The sequence below is a fragment of the Macaca fascicularis genome, chromosome 3, assembly GCF_037993035.2.
Source record: "Macaca fascicularis isolate 582-1 chromosome 3, T2T-MFA8v1.1".
Classification (NCBI taxonomy): Eukaryota; Metazoa; Chordata; class Mammalia; order Primates; family Cercopithecidae; genus Macaca; species Macaca fascicularis.
Genome location: NC_088377.1, coordinates 28,891,167 through 28,906,266, shown reverse-complemented (window position 1 = coordinate 28,906,266; position 15,100 = coordinate 28,891,167). Strand labels below are relative to the sequence as shown.

The window sequence follows — 15,100 nt, the reverse complement described above, 5'->3', positions numbered from 1 at the left end:
ATAAGAGGAGGATTTGTTGGAGCTGCTGGATGAAAATTGTGGCTCTGAGTTAGTTGTCTTGGAGACAACTAGATATCTATTAAGGATTTTTTGGATCGTTGTAAAATTAGAGACAATTTAAGAAATGTTCCTTTGCATTACCTGCCATACTTAGTACTGGTTTTCAAGGCAACCTTGCGGATTAGGTAATTACTATTATTATTTCAGCTTTAAATGGAAAATCTGAGAATTACAGATATTCACTTGCTTGTTAATGCCATACACAGCCACCTAGTGTCAAAGTCAAGAACTCATCGTGGTTAATCTCAAGCTCATCCCACAGCACTTTACTGTCTCCTATTGGGTTGATTAAACTTTGAATAATTTCCACCATCTGGTTCACACTGCCATAAGCAGGGTTTAAATTGAGTCTGTATAATTGGCACTTCATATATACATAATAAAAAAAGGGCAGTGGATGAAAACACTGACAAGTAAAGTCAAGGATGGGTAAACCTAGAAGGAAGAAGAGAGTGTACACGGGGTGCTGAGAAAGGCATGTGAACCAAAGAAAGAACAACAATGGAGAATAAGGGCAACTTCTCAACAGGAAATCATGACTAATTTACAAAGATTTCGGAAGAAGGGTCTACCACAATCCTATAACCTCTACATACACATGGCACATTTGATTTCAATAATTCTACATTGCTATGAAACACTTCTTTTAATCCTTAATGAGACCAGTGAAGGAGGGAATGTGTAACTAACTGCAGGGACAAATATTCCACTCAAATATAAGAGTGGGAAAAAGTAACTGCCTATTTCACAAATGTAGCAGTGGCCAATAGTGGATTTTTAAAAAATGTTTTTGTATTTTTTACCATTATTCTTATTTTATCCTCAAGTAACAGGAAAAAATGTAAAACCTTATATTCCTGATATAGTAAATAGTTGAGATTTGGAAAATGCATTGGATTTTGACATAATTGAACACTTAGTGTGCTATACTTAAAGATGAGTAGGTAGGATGTTAATGAGTACAAAACAAGAACTCAAACGTTGTCAACTGTAATAGTTAAACCTGTCAAGGCAGGCAGTTTACTTAGGATTTCTCCACTAAACACAAGTCTTGGAAAATGCATCCCTTTAAAATACTTAAGTACTTTTTGAAATGCATTTAAATTATAATTTATTATCAAATAACTGACCAATAAGACATCTCTGATCCTTGGCCTGATAAAATAGATCAGTTACTCTCTGCATATAAATGACTGTAAAGAATTGGTAAAAGCACTTTAAGTCATTCTAAATATGACGACACAATTTACTTTAATGGTGGTGTTGATCTAGCAGAGATGTGGCGTGTGCTTCTAATAGAGAAACTAAAGATTAATGAAATGTAATTCCAGATATCACAGTCATGCTGTGCCATTAGGTAAAACATCCTCAGCCAGGGAAAGAGAGTAAAATAGCCTGTCTGGTATAGGGAATTGTATTCATTTACAGTGTTAAATTCCTTCTTCTTTTTTTTTTTTTTTTTTTTCTGGGAGCTGTTCTCTCAAACACTTGTGTTCTGATTAATTTCTTACTATGCCACTAGGGATTTTCACTGCATATACTATGTAAATAACATGCAGTATTTGGCAAAGTGATTGCCAAGGATAGGTATTTTCCTTGATGCATGTCATTTTTACTCCATGCTTAAGCTTCTGATGTCCATGAAATGTGTGTTAACGCAGGGGTGTTTACTGAGAGGTGGAAAGGAGAAGAGCCTAGCTTTCATCTACAATGACAGGGCTTTAATTAAAAATATTTATGGCAAAACAAGAAATGAGAATATGGGAAAAACAGATTTTTGATTGATACTTTATGTGATAGAATTAATAGATGTAGCTTGAGAAATAATACAGCCTATTGATTGATGTTTGAATATATAAAAAGTGGCTAATTTTCAAAATTGGCTATTGTTTTTCATCATTATTGTAATAGATACACAAATCTTTTGGTATTACAAATAGCATTTTAAGAGTTTAGGTTGTAATTTAAAGTAAAATATTCCATAAAATTTTGTATTCATTTTATCAAAATTTATGTTTTCATTAACAAGTTATAGTGATCATTCCTGATATAAATATTTTTATTAAATGTGCAACAATAAAGTTCAGATTTTTATTCTCTGTGCTCTAAATTTGGTTATTAATAAAAATCCAGACAATGAGAGCTCAAAAACATAGGCTATTAGTTTGTTTTGTTTTGTCTTGCTTTGAGATTGAGTCTTACTCTGTTGCCCAGACTGGAGTGCTGTGGCTATTCACAAGCATGATCGTAGTGTACTCCAGCCTTGAACTCCTGACTTCAAAGCATCATCCTGTCTCAGGCTTCTGAGTAGCTCGGACAACAGGTATGTGCCACTGTGCCTGGCTCAGGCTATTAGTTTTAGAGGTAAAATAGTTAAAACAAAATAAAACAGCCCAAAACACACTGATACAAGTGTATATGTTTGCAGTTAATATGGAGTTTGCTACAGGTTTCACTATAAGTCATACTAACGATATAGAAAGCAAGCAGTTCTGCTGAATATGGCCATCAATTTCACTGCTGAATATGGCCATCAATTTCAAGAGAGGTAGAGAGGTAGACAGGTACTGATTGATTCATATCTACATGAAGAACTAAAGTTAGATTATTTAGCTCTAAGTATTAGGTCACATCTACAAAACTTTCCAAATTAACTTCCCCACCCCTCCTCAGAGAGACAGGGTTTCGCCATGTTGGTGAGGCTGGTCTTGAATTCCTGGCCTCAAGTGACCTGCCCCCTGAGCCTCCCAAAGTGCTGGTATTACAGGTGTGAGGTACCGCACCCGACCATGCCCAATTACCTTTAATTCACAGTTGGAAGCAGAAAATGGCTTTAAAAATGGTGAAATAAAGAAAAACTGTGGAAATGAAGAGTGAATATTGTAATATCTAACACTATAGCTAGGTGTTTTGTTTTTGTTTTTAATTAGTTTTAACAGCCCCAGAAATAAGCCAGGGGCCTGAAATGTGGATTTTGTTTTGTATACACCTATTTCTAATCAGTAGGTATCTTGTCATGAATCATCAAAATCGTTTTAAATTGGCATGATAGTCGTGTAATGGAATGTTTACTCTCTTAAAGTGTACTCAGTGCAATCCCCACATTTAAATTCATTTGTATCAACATCACAGAGCAACAGTTGTAGAACTGATGCAGCAGAAAGTTATTAAAGTCATGAAATGGAAGAATCTCTGTGGTTATGAAAGCCGAACTTACATTTCCTCAAACTAAACACAATGTGGGTTCCTAGGAAAGAGGGAAGAAACTGAGCTTTATTACTCAGTCACTGGTCTGGGATTGTTTTCTTCCCTAAGTGCTCTAAACAAAGCCAAAGAAAGGCTATTAGCCAGTCAGCCATGGTTTCCTTTTATTACTGCTTAAACAAGTCAGTGATCTGGAACCAAAAAAGCTCTGCTCAAATAAGAATTTCACTGAACCAATTGCAAATGGCATTAGAATGAAATTGTTCAGAATACATTTGATGGTAATTAACATTTTCTGCTGTGAAAAATATTGTCTTGAAGTGAACCATTTGGAAACTGGAACCAATAGACTCTGGGCAGATTCTAAAGTTTGTATTTTCAAATCAGATGGGTTATTCGTTCATTATAATTTCCCTATTGTTAAAATAGACGGGGACACCAAGCTTGACATCAAGGTGTTATCTTTTTCTCTTCCTGATTGGAATATAAATATGAAGACTATAAGGGTCATATAGATAAATTTTTAACTTAAGAAACCATATTTAAAATTTTTTTTCTATGTATGACATGATGTAAAAAAGTTATCTCAAATTTTCTATTTTAGGTAGTGATGAGATGTTGCTACATTTTAAACATCAGGTCTAAGAAACGATGTTACTTCCTCCCAGAAAATTTTTCTTCTTTATTATTTATGAATAAATAGAGGAACAAACTAGCAGAATTATCAAGAAAATCTATCACGTTAAATGACTGAAATATCAAAATAGCAAAATGTTGCTAGTATTTGGTATCTGTAGGGATAATTAATATTTATCAAGCCATCTATGATTTTAATGATGCTGAATGTTGTTCTTGCACAAAACTGTTCCATATAATAAATAGGTAGGGTGTGGGTCACCTACACAAAATGAAGTGAGACAATTATTTTCAAACAATGCCACGAATGCAAAATTATTCCATTTATGTGAGTATTTTTTTCTACATCCATCCCTACCATCACTTCCAAACTTTAGTTTTGGTGCCAAAATTTTGTTTAACAAAAGTTTCATGTCACCAAAATAAGAGTATATTCAAAATAGGGAGAGACAGAGACAGAGACAGACAGAGAGAGAGAGAGAGAGAGAGAGAGAGATAAAGAGTGAGAAAGAGAGAGGCTTAGTCCATCTCTAATAGTATTTACTGATGACCAGTTATTGTGATGTTAGGAACCAGTCATACACTGGTAAAGCAAAGGTAAATTTGAGCTAGAGTTTGCTGTGAAGGAACCCATTTCTTGTCACAATTTTATGACCAATATTATTACATGAGAATGTATGGTACTTTCCTGCTTTGTCATCAATTTTATGAGTATCATTCTGTCTTTTATCTGCACACTTCCTTAAACCCTTTTTTGCTCACATGTTGTTTTCTCCAAAGTCCTCTATCACTTACTTCTCTCATGTATTACCTTTAGGGGCACATAATAATACATTGCTTTAAATATTTATTTATATAATTTTTTCATGTATTAATGGTTATTGCTACATCTTACATTTCATCTGCAGTGTTTTGCAGATGGCAGATATTTATAAAATTTGAATGAATGATTAAATATTGAGTAATTTTTATATATCTCATATAAGCATCTAAACATGTTAATACACAAGATAGTAAAAGCAAACCAATCTTTTGGTGGAATGTAAGTGCTCATTCAATATGGTGGCGTGGGATCAATATGACAATATAACTACTATCTTCAACCTAATGGTAGCTCATTTGTTACATGTTCTCAAATACCCATAATTAATCTTTAGAACCTTTTCAGTGTTAAAGTCACTCATTTGAAAAGTCTGCTTTTTTTCCTTGAAGATTGGAAGCAGAAAAATATATAATTTTGGAAGTAAACCAAATTTGGATAGGCTCTCCAAACTGGTTTGCTGATATAAATTTAGTAAAAGTAGTAAGTGTGCTTGGAAGAAAATGAGAAATGGAAAAAGTACTGTGTTTGTGGGATCAGATCCATGCAGAACTAAAGACACAAGAGATTTAACCCAAACAAAGCCATAGAGCTAAGTCAGTTTCCAACCACCACAATCCAAAGAAAAAAGCGTTGTTTTTTTGCATAAAAACAACAGTGTAGTGAAAAAAATCCCTATAGAAAGTCAGTGGATGTTTGTTATTACTTATTATCATAGGCATTTTTCTTTTGTCTTTGTTTTTCTGTCAAATCCCTAATCTGAAAGTAGTATGAAGTGATTGTCTTCTTTAACATGGATAATTTGAATGGTAATGGGTTTTGTTCTGAAATGCTATGCTTCCAATTTGACTTAAGAGCACAAGCAGACATAGGCTCGATTTGGTTCGTTTGAGTTAAAAGATCTTATAGGACATTGTGAATCTTGGTCACTTCTCAGCAGTAACACATGAGTGGCTCCATGAAAGGAACATACTCCAAAGCCTTACAAAGATACTGTGATAGTTAATATTGAATGCCAACTTGATTGGATTGCAGGATGCAAAGTATTGTTCCTGGGTGTGTCTGTGAAGCTGTTGCCAAAGATTAACATTTGAGTCAGTGGACTGGGAGAGGCAGACCCACTCTCAGTCTGGGTGGGCACTGTCTAACCAGCTGCCAGCACAGCTAGAATAAAAGCAGGCAGAAGAACGTGGAAGGATTAGACTGACTGAGTTTTCTGGCCTTCATCTTTCCCCCACGCTGGATGCTTCCTGCCCTCAAACATCGGACTCCAAGTTCTTCAGCTTTCAGGCTCTTGGACCTACACCAGTGGTTGCCAGAGGCTCTCAGGCCTTTGACCACAGATTGAAGGCTGCACGATCAACTTCCCTACTTTTGAGGTTTGGGGACTTGGACTGGCTTTTTTGCTCCTCAGCTTGCAGATGGCCTGTTATGAAATTTCACCTTGTGATCATGTGAGTCAACACTCCTTAAAAACTCCGTTTCATATATACATCTATCCTAGTAGTTTTGTCCCTCTAGAGAACGCTGACTAATCCAGGCACTATTTAGGACAAAAATATTTTAGGTGATCTAGGTCTGTGTGTTCAAAGTCCAGGCTTGATTAGTCATTGCTATTACATTATTTTAAAAATAGACACAGTAGGTTTCAGACTTAACTAAACTCTTAAAATTACTCCTTAAGAAGGTCACAAAAACCTGAGGGCTGCCTCTCCAAAGATTACAGACCATGCCACACGGCCAATACAACACTTGTTTGTATTCCAGTGAAAACAAAATGGAAACCAGCTCCTTTATTACTTTCAAATATAAAAAGATACTACAATGATCATTAATATGCTCGATAACAAAGGTGATTTTCATTGTGGGTTTATGTGTAACATGTAATATTTTGCTAGCCTCCACTTGGCTTATATTTTAAAGTCTTTGATTTTCAGGAAAAATAAATACCAGTAGGTTGAGATAATGAAAATAAGCCAAAGGAAGGCCTACCTGAAAATAATTATTGTTTTTGTTTTGTTTCGTTTTTCTAGAGACAGAGTCTTACTCTGTTGCCCAGGCTGGAGTACAGTGACATGATTACAGCTCACAACAGCCTCAATCTGTAGGGCTCAAGAGGCCCTCCTGCCTCAGCCTCTCTAGTAGCTGGGACTACAGGTATGCACCACTGTGCTCAGCTAATTTTTGTTTGTTTGTTTTGTTTTGTAGAGACAGAGTCTCGCTATAATCCTCAGGCTTGTCTCAAACTCCTGGCTTCAAGCAATCCTCCTGCTTCAGCTTCCCAAAATGCTGGAATTAGAGCTGTGAGCCTCCACACCTGACATTAATGATTTAATAAGACAAAATACACATGAACGTTACTTACTAGGAAGTTCTGGTGGAGGAGTTGGCACCAAAGTTGGTTCTGGATAAAGACTCCCATTGCAAATCCCATGTGTTAGGCTAATGTCATCCAATGCTATATCACTCAGGATCTTGTTTTTAAAAGCATGAAAACCAACCTGCAATTCAGAGAGGCATATGAAATGATTTGATTCCATTCTAATCTTCTCTGACTTGATTCTTCTTGTGAGCCCAAGAGAGTCAATATTGTCTAGAGATTCAATGTTGTCACCTCAAACTATATGGTGACCAGTTAATACATAGTGAAATCTTGACAGACCATGCTTTTTAAATCCTTCTGCTGAACCCAACTCTCTTATTATGTGTTCACACTGGCTAAATTTCCAATGGTGTCTTCCTTCTGAGTTAGTCAGTATTGTTACAGTTTCTATCTCTCTGTCTGTGTCTTTTTTTATGATATTGTCATACTCCAGTGTACTCTGTCATGAATATATATCATCTGGCAGGAGAAAGCAATCTTCTCCCAAATTTCTTCTCTCAGCAATAAATTAAACATTCAGGTAGTTTTCTGCCTTCTTAGAGCATATAAAGCCTGAAGAGAAAACACACCGGAGGTGAAGGGGACGAGAGAAAGTATGAGTGTAAAATGATCATTCAGGACCAGCTGTTACTGGTCGTAGTTCACCCAGGGTGTTGATGTGGGATACTGTGCAAGGGTGATGCCTGGAGGACACAGACTTGGAAGAAAGGTCCAGTGGCTAGAGGTAACATATTAGGTTCTCAGGAACATTGCCAATCCCATATTTTAGGCTAATGTCATCCAATGCTATATCACTCAGGATGTTGTTTTTTAAAGCATTAAAAGCAACCTGCAATTCAGAGAGGCATATGAATTGATTTGATTCCATTCTAATCAGAAACAGTGGGTGTTTTAGCTATACTTTCCTGGATCCTGTGCTATGTAGAAGAGGAAAGACATAAATTGAATGTCTGCTATATGCTACTTGCTATGCTAGGCACATGGTATACATTGATCTTATTTAATTTTCAACACTCGTTCATTCACTCATTTGTTTATCCATTCCACCTACTTCATACCAGACATGATTTCAGTAAGTATTATTTTCTTCCTTGCACATATGACCTAATTAAATTTCAAGGAGACTACGGTGACTTGTTCATGATTTCACAACAAAATGGCAAAGCCAAAGTGCACATATCTGTAGAACTTGACACTCTCGCACCACCCCATGAGCTGTGAGAAAATGGACCCAATTATATTACGTTAGGAAAGATGCTCTGTGAGTGCAGCCACATTTGGCCACTGCATTACTGACTTCCCCTTCCGCTCTCTCTTTTCTCCCCCGCCGTTCCATTTAGCCTTCTTTGAATGATCAGAAAACAAAATTGGAGAGGAAACCTCCCATAAAGGGATCAAATAAGAAGACAGAAAAGAAGGAAAAAGGAAGAGAAGGAAGGAAAGACAGATGGGAGGAAAACAGTTGAGAGTTATTAATTATTGCCTACCTTGCACCAAGTCATGGGGAAAATCTGGAGCCTTTGATGATGGCAGTGTCTGTCCAAATACACATCTTCTGAAAGTGATACTCTCATGTTTGAAATTACCAATTGAAAACCTTATTAATTTGGTCAAACTAATAGCCTCTATTATGCCATATTTTAATTGCAAAGACCCTCAGGAAGAGAACACATTAAAGTGTTATTTGAAAAATTAATTCACCTTAATGTGAAATAAATGATCAGAGACTTCCCAATGATACAGCTCATATAATTTGTTCCTAAAGGAAACATGTGGAGATTAAATCAGAGTGGGGCTGGGTGGGTGGATGCCGATGGGCGTAGGTGTAGAAAAGGGCGGGGCTGACCTAGGTGGTGTTTGTGAAAAGCTGAAAATTGTAGGTAGGTAGAGGACTTAGAGATAAATGGTTGGCCTATGCTAGAAAGTTGCTGAAGGAAGCCGAAATATTCTAAAAGGCTTCGATGTATTTTATGGACCATTATAAGCTGTATTTTCATTAGCACATTGTTCCTCAATGATGGTTTTTAATAGGCTAATGAATAAATGAAAATTAAATATTCAAAGATAAAATATGAGGTAGATTGGGCAAATAGAGAAAGTGACTTGATTATCTTCAGAAAATTAATTTTTTCACCGTATCATTCTAAATATAATTGTACCACCACAAAAAGAATACAAATATAAATAATAAAGTGTTTTGCAAACCTTAAATTTAACTGTTTCATTTAGGGTTACTTGTCCATAATTCCAATTTTCTCCATAATTTCCTTCCTTTTGGAAAACTGTCTTCTCCATATTTTGGTCATTGCTGATATTAATGCTTAATTTATGGACATTTTCACCATACATATGATACCTAGTTTGGAAAGAAGCAAAATGTTTGGATGCCTAAAACATTAGAATAAGTCCTTTTCAGAGCTTTTTAATTCTTTACTTTCTTTGAAACAACCTTTTTCTCCCTCTGCGTTTTGGAGTTGCTGGGGATGGAGAGAGGAGTCTATCAATGTTTTGTTGCTTATCAGTTGGGAAAGTAATAGTATATGCATTAAAACTTTAGCCAACATCTTAGTGAAATGTGAGCCTGGTGGCCTGAGCAAGGCAATGTTACCCATTAAATAAGGCAGCATTTAAACAGGTGTCTACAACATACCAGAAACTAAGGCAAGCTGGCTCCAAAGTGGGGTCCAAGTGGAGGCTTAAAAGTCCCACATGTTCTTTTCTCCCTCCTGGTCCAGTTGGGGTGGAAATGTAAAATCCTGTAAAAATAACAAAAACCATTTTATTTCACTTAAATATTGCATTTTCATTGTGTGACATGTAGACTTTGTAAACAGGAAAGAAAAATTTTAAGATGAAAGGTTAAGGAAACATATTTTGATATAGTGGACAGGACACTAGACTCGAGCTCAGAAAAGCAGTATGTTTTTTGCCATAACAGATTGTTATTGACAAAAATAGCTTAACACTGGGCCTCCCACTTTATTAAACAAGAGCCTTGAAGTGGAGTACCGCCAAGGATATATAAAATTCTGACTTACTATGAGTCACTAAATAATCCATTCCAGTTCCTGACTTAATTCTAGTTTACTAGATATTTTGATTAACTCACATCTTTAGAGACAGTCAGTACATGTGGATATTTAGAGATGCTAGTGGACTAACTCAGAATATACACACACACATATATAAATACAAAACATTTAAGAGTTTCTAAGATTTTCAGTTTTATATTTCACTGAACATTTCATATCTCTAAATAAGAACTTGCCTTATTTTAAAAGTCTTATCTTTCTTTAGTCCTATGAATGATGGGTAATCAGATCACCGAGGAGCAGGAAGCATGCTAATATGTATAAAAGCTTTCAAAATAGCACAAGGCTCTGCATAAAGTACTTTTTGGTCTGAAATTCATTATTCCAACCAATGATTTCAGTCATGTGAAGTTTGCGAAGGGTTGTTGGGATAACATCTTGAACATTTTCTTAGGGGAATTCATTCTATTCTTAGTTTCCTGCTCACATATTGTGACAGGAAGCAAGAATCATGTAACAAGATATTATATAAAGCAAATGTGATGTTGGATTAATCTAATTTGATTGGAATGAAATTTTTTATGAGATGCTGAAATTTAGTGTTTACTTGAAATCAAGCATCTTCTCTCTTGTGCTTTCCAACAGAAAAATATAGGCAATGTTGCATATAAACTTTAAACTCACTCATTTATGAGATGCAAAGTAAGAACAAGCATAAAGAAAAGAAACTAGTGGAAGTGCCTGTAGATATATCAATGGATATTTAGACCAGTGAGGCAAAAATTATTCAGAATAAATGAATGTTTTATCAAGGTGAAATTATGGTCTAGTGGCTTAATAAATGTAATATGTATTCATTTATTTGCTTTATATGACAAACTGTAAAATAATACTGTGTTTAACATTCTATATTAACACATTACTCCTATTTTATATAATGCTGTAATATTTCATGAGTACCTATCTTAGCTATTTCATGAGTGTTCTAATTACATGACTGAATGGAGAAGAGTGGCATAGATACAGAATAGAGGTCCCAGAATCCACTCTCTAAATGCGCAACTCCAAATCACTTTTGAATTTACCTTACTTTTGATTACTTAGAACATAATTGGGGAAGAAATAATTGAAATACCACTGAATATCATGAATAAATACTCAAATGGTTAGCCTATTCAGAAAAATTTCTAATTAGCTACAATTATATAAACACACATCATGCTCCTATTTATGTTTGGCCATGTTCACAGTCAATAGTAATAACTAATTTGAAATAATTTGAAACTGTTTTTCACTTATTAAGCAGTGATATATTTGGAGTTTTCAGTATGATCAAAATATGACGCTATGAGTTTTTCTTGTCAGTGATCAGGTAAGACATAATTAATTATGTAGACTATAGTACCTTATAAATCTTGTCTAGAGTAAATATCATATTGGTTGCATATTATTGAATATAGTAAAATAATATACAACATTAAATTGCTATTGTTGTGATATCAACTTCATTCTTTAGTTAACAAATTAGAAGATGAATAACATCCTTCATAAAATGCTAAGGTTTAAGAGTAGAGATTTGTAGTTTACATAAAACTGTACTTAGTTTAACCACTAATTGTCCTTAAATTTCATCTATGACATTTTACCCTAAGGGATCACTTGATTTCTGGTTAACACATGCCAGATGCAGAAGAAATTATTGTATTCCAAGGCATCCCATTCCATTTCAACATGATTAGAAAATTATTTTCCTTTTTTAAAAAATAAGCTTATATGCACCTATTATATCTAATTTTGCCTTGTGGGACTATTTGCAATATAATGTATTCATTAGCTCCACAAAAGTTTAAAGGCCACTATTACATATCTCCTAAGTCTTCTCAAGATTATCAATCACTTTTTCTTCCTTAAATAATTTTATTAAGGCACAGTTTCAGTTTGCTTCTTTAATTTGAGAAGCTGTCAATTAGTTGTACATCCAGTTGCTTCCACTTAAAGTATGGAAACTCACATTCACACAGCATGTCTGTTGGGCTATCTCACCAGGGAGCAGAGTAGAAACATCCCAACGCATGGAAGACAGACCATCACTGTCACTATTTCCAAGTGCATCTCACTTCTAGTTCACTGATTCTTCAAGGGAGTCATCTCTTACACCATTGCTCAATAATGCTTTCTTATGCACAATCGAATTAGCCCCTTGTTCAAGATCTTTTTCTTTTTTTGAGACGGAGTCTCACTCTGTGGCCCAGGCTGGAGTGCAGTGGCTGGATCTCAGCTCACTGCAAGCTCCGCCTCCTGGGTTTACGCCATTCTCCTGCCTCAGCCTCCCAAGTAGCTGGGACTACAGGCGCCCGCCACCACGCCCAGCTAGTTTTTTGTTTTTTAGTAGAGACGGGGTTTCACCATGTTAGCCAGGATGGTCTTGATCTCCTGACCTCGTGATCCGCCCGTCTCGGCCTCCCAAAGTGCTGGGATTACAAGCTTGAGCCACCGCGCCCGGCCCAAGATCTTTTATTATCTCTTTATTTCTTATTAAACCAAATACAAATACAGTCTGATATTTGAGGCCCCTGTGTTATGTCCTCAATGTCATTTTCCAGCCGTTGCACTTATACTTCATCTATTTCCATACAGCACTTCTGCAAAATTAGATAATGTTAATATTTCCAAACACCTAGAAATTTTATGACAGTTTGCGTCTTCTTCTTTTCTCTTTTACATCCTTCCACTTCCCCTTCCAATTGTACCTTGTTAAAATCCTATCAATTTTTTGAGGTCATTTAAATCAAATTGTCATCTCCTTCAGAAAGCCTCCCAATTAAAAGTGATCACTTTTTCTTTTGAACTCTCAGTGGCACTGTGTACTTCTCTGATCTCATTCGGTATATTCTGTTGTGTATTTTTTTTTTTTTTTCTGAGATGGAGTTTCATTCCGTCATTTAGGCTGGAGTGCAGTAGCCAATCTTGGTTCACTGCAGTCTCTGCCTCCTGTGGGTTCAAGTGCTTCTCCTGCCTCAGCCTCCAGAGTAGCTGGGACTACAGGCTCACGCCACCACGGCTGGCTAATTTTTGTATTTTTAGTAGAGATGGAGTTTCGCCATATTGACCAGGCTGCTTTCAAACTCCCGGTCTCAGGTAATCTGCCTGCCTTGGCCTCCCAAAGTGTTGGGATTACAGGCATCAGCCACTGTTCCCAGCCTGTTGTATATTTTATTTATGTTTATATGTGAATTTTTCAACTTGCTAGAACTTTTGGGAACAAGAAAGACACTTCGTTTATTTTTTTTTTCTGTCTTGATGTGAATTAGCTGTCTGTTGTTTAATATATTTTTATTACAGATTTGCTTTGCTTTTAAATTTATTAAATTTCTACACAAAAGGAATAATTAAAGAGATTTTTTTTCATAACCACATGGGAATTTATATGGTCAAAAATAAATTCTTTTAAAACCCTTGACTTCCTTGAAATGTCTTCTAGAGCTCTTAGAATCAATCTCAGTCAGCTTAAAACCCAGGATATTGGCCAGCCGTAGTGGCTCACATCTGTAATCCCAGCAATTTGGGAGTCCAAGGCAGGAAGATCACTTGAGGCCAGGAGTTTGACAACATAACGAGGCCCCATCTCTATAATTTTTTTTTTTTTTAAATAGCCGGGTGTGATAGCATGCACCTGTGATCCCAGCTATTCAGGAGGCTGAGGCGGGAGTATCTCTTGAGCCCAGGAGTTTGAGGCTGCAGTGAGCTATGATTATGCCATTGTACTCCAGTCTGGGACAGAGAGTGATCCTGTCTCTAAATAAATACATAAGCCCCAGAAAATTGAATACATTTTGTTTTCTTAAGCATATAATGAATTTCTTTTTTGAACGATTAGGTTTTTCTTAAAACTTCTTTCCATCATTTTTTTTCCTGCTTATCTCTTTATGAATTGAACCTAACCTCTCTCCACCCAACATCCTAATTAAAAAGCAAAACTTCTGAGCATGTGCTGATCTAATATAAAGAGAGCAGGAACTGGAGAGATAGCAGAACTTCCTGAGAACCTGGAAATCCCTCTCAAGAAGGAAATAGGCTGATATAAATTGTTTCATGAGTTGTAAGTACATACGTAAAATTAGCTGAACCCAGTAGATAAATACTATTAAAAGCTTAGACTGATGCATGGCCTAAATTCAGTCAGAGTCTATCAATTTTAGAAAGTATATTATTTTCTAAAATTCAGCATCACAGGAAAGATAAGAAAGTAAAAATATTACTTTTAAAACATTAAAGTTACACTTATTTTAGAAAAAGTTTATACGCTAAGTTAAATGTCAATATCTAAAAGAAGTAATATAATTTTAAAAATTGAGCTGAGTAACTATTTTCCTCCCCAACATATGACTTAGAACAGTACCACAGCCGATTTATGTTTCTTGAACACTTTCGCAGCATGAAAAGAAAGTAGTTGTAATACCTAACATTTATATAGCACTTCCTATGTGCCAGGCATTTTTCAGAGTTTTTTTCTAAACATAGCAATCAATTTAATGTTTATTACATACCTCTAACGGCAGGTCCTATTGTCCTCAACCCCACTTTCCAGATAAGGGAATTGGGGCAGAAATAGAAGATAGGAAACTTGCCTAAATGGCAGGGCTAAGATTTAAACCTGGCTAAAACTCCAGGGTCTATATTTTAATGGTTTTTACTGCTAAACTATACTACCTCCCACAGTATTACAAACAACTGCAATTTCACTGATAAAGGAAAGGAAAGAAACATTTTATTTGAGCTATGTAGTCCTCTGTGACCCCTACATTCCTGGAGTTTCCACATATTGTGAACCTCATTTTTCCTGAGCCTCCTGAAGGAATGGGCCACTTCCGAGCACCTCAAGATACTTCTCCAACAATTCCCTTTGCTTCTAAGAGGTACAGAGAAACCCTGACTGTTGACAACACAGAGATTTAGAAGCCATTG

The 15,100-nt window shown here is 35.8% G+C and overlaps 1 protein-coding gene across 1 annotated transcript in view; it reads right to left on the bottom strand.

Moving 5' to 3' along the window:
* The window catches only part of TMPRSS15 (transmembrane serine protease 15), a 135,118-nt gene that overhangs the window by 67,271 nt on the left and 52,747 nt on the right, over positions 1 to 15,100 (bottom strand). Inside the window, exons 11-13 of the mRNA XM_045389191.3 lie at positions 9,754 to 9,859; positions 9,309 to 9,459; positions 7,086 to 7,221 (exon numbers count right to left, since the gene is read on the bottom strand). Of these exons, the coding sequence (XP_045245126.2) occupies positions 7,086 to 7,221; positions 9,309 to 9,459; positions 9,754 to 9,859 (393 nt within the window). The remainder of the gene's footprint in view (positions 1 to 7,085; positions 7,222 to 9,308; positions 9,460 to 9,753; positions 9,860 to 15,100) is intronic.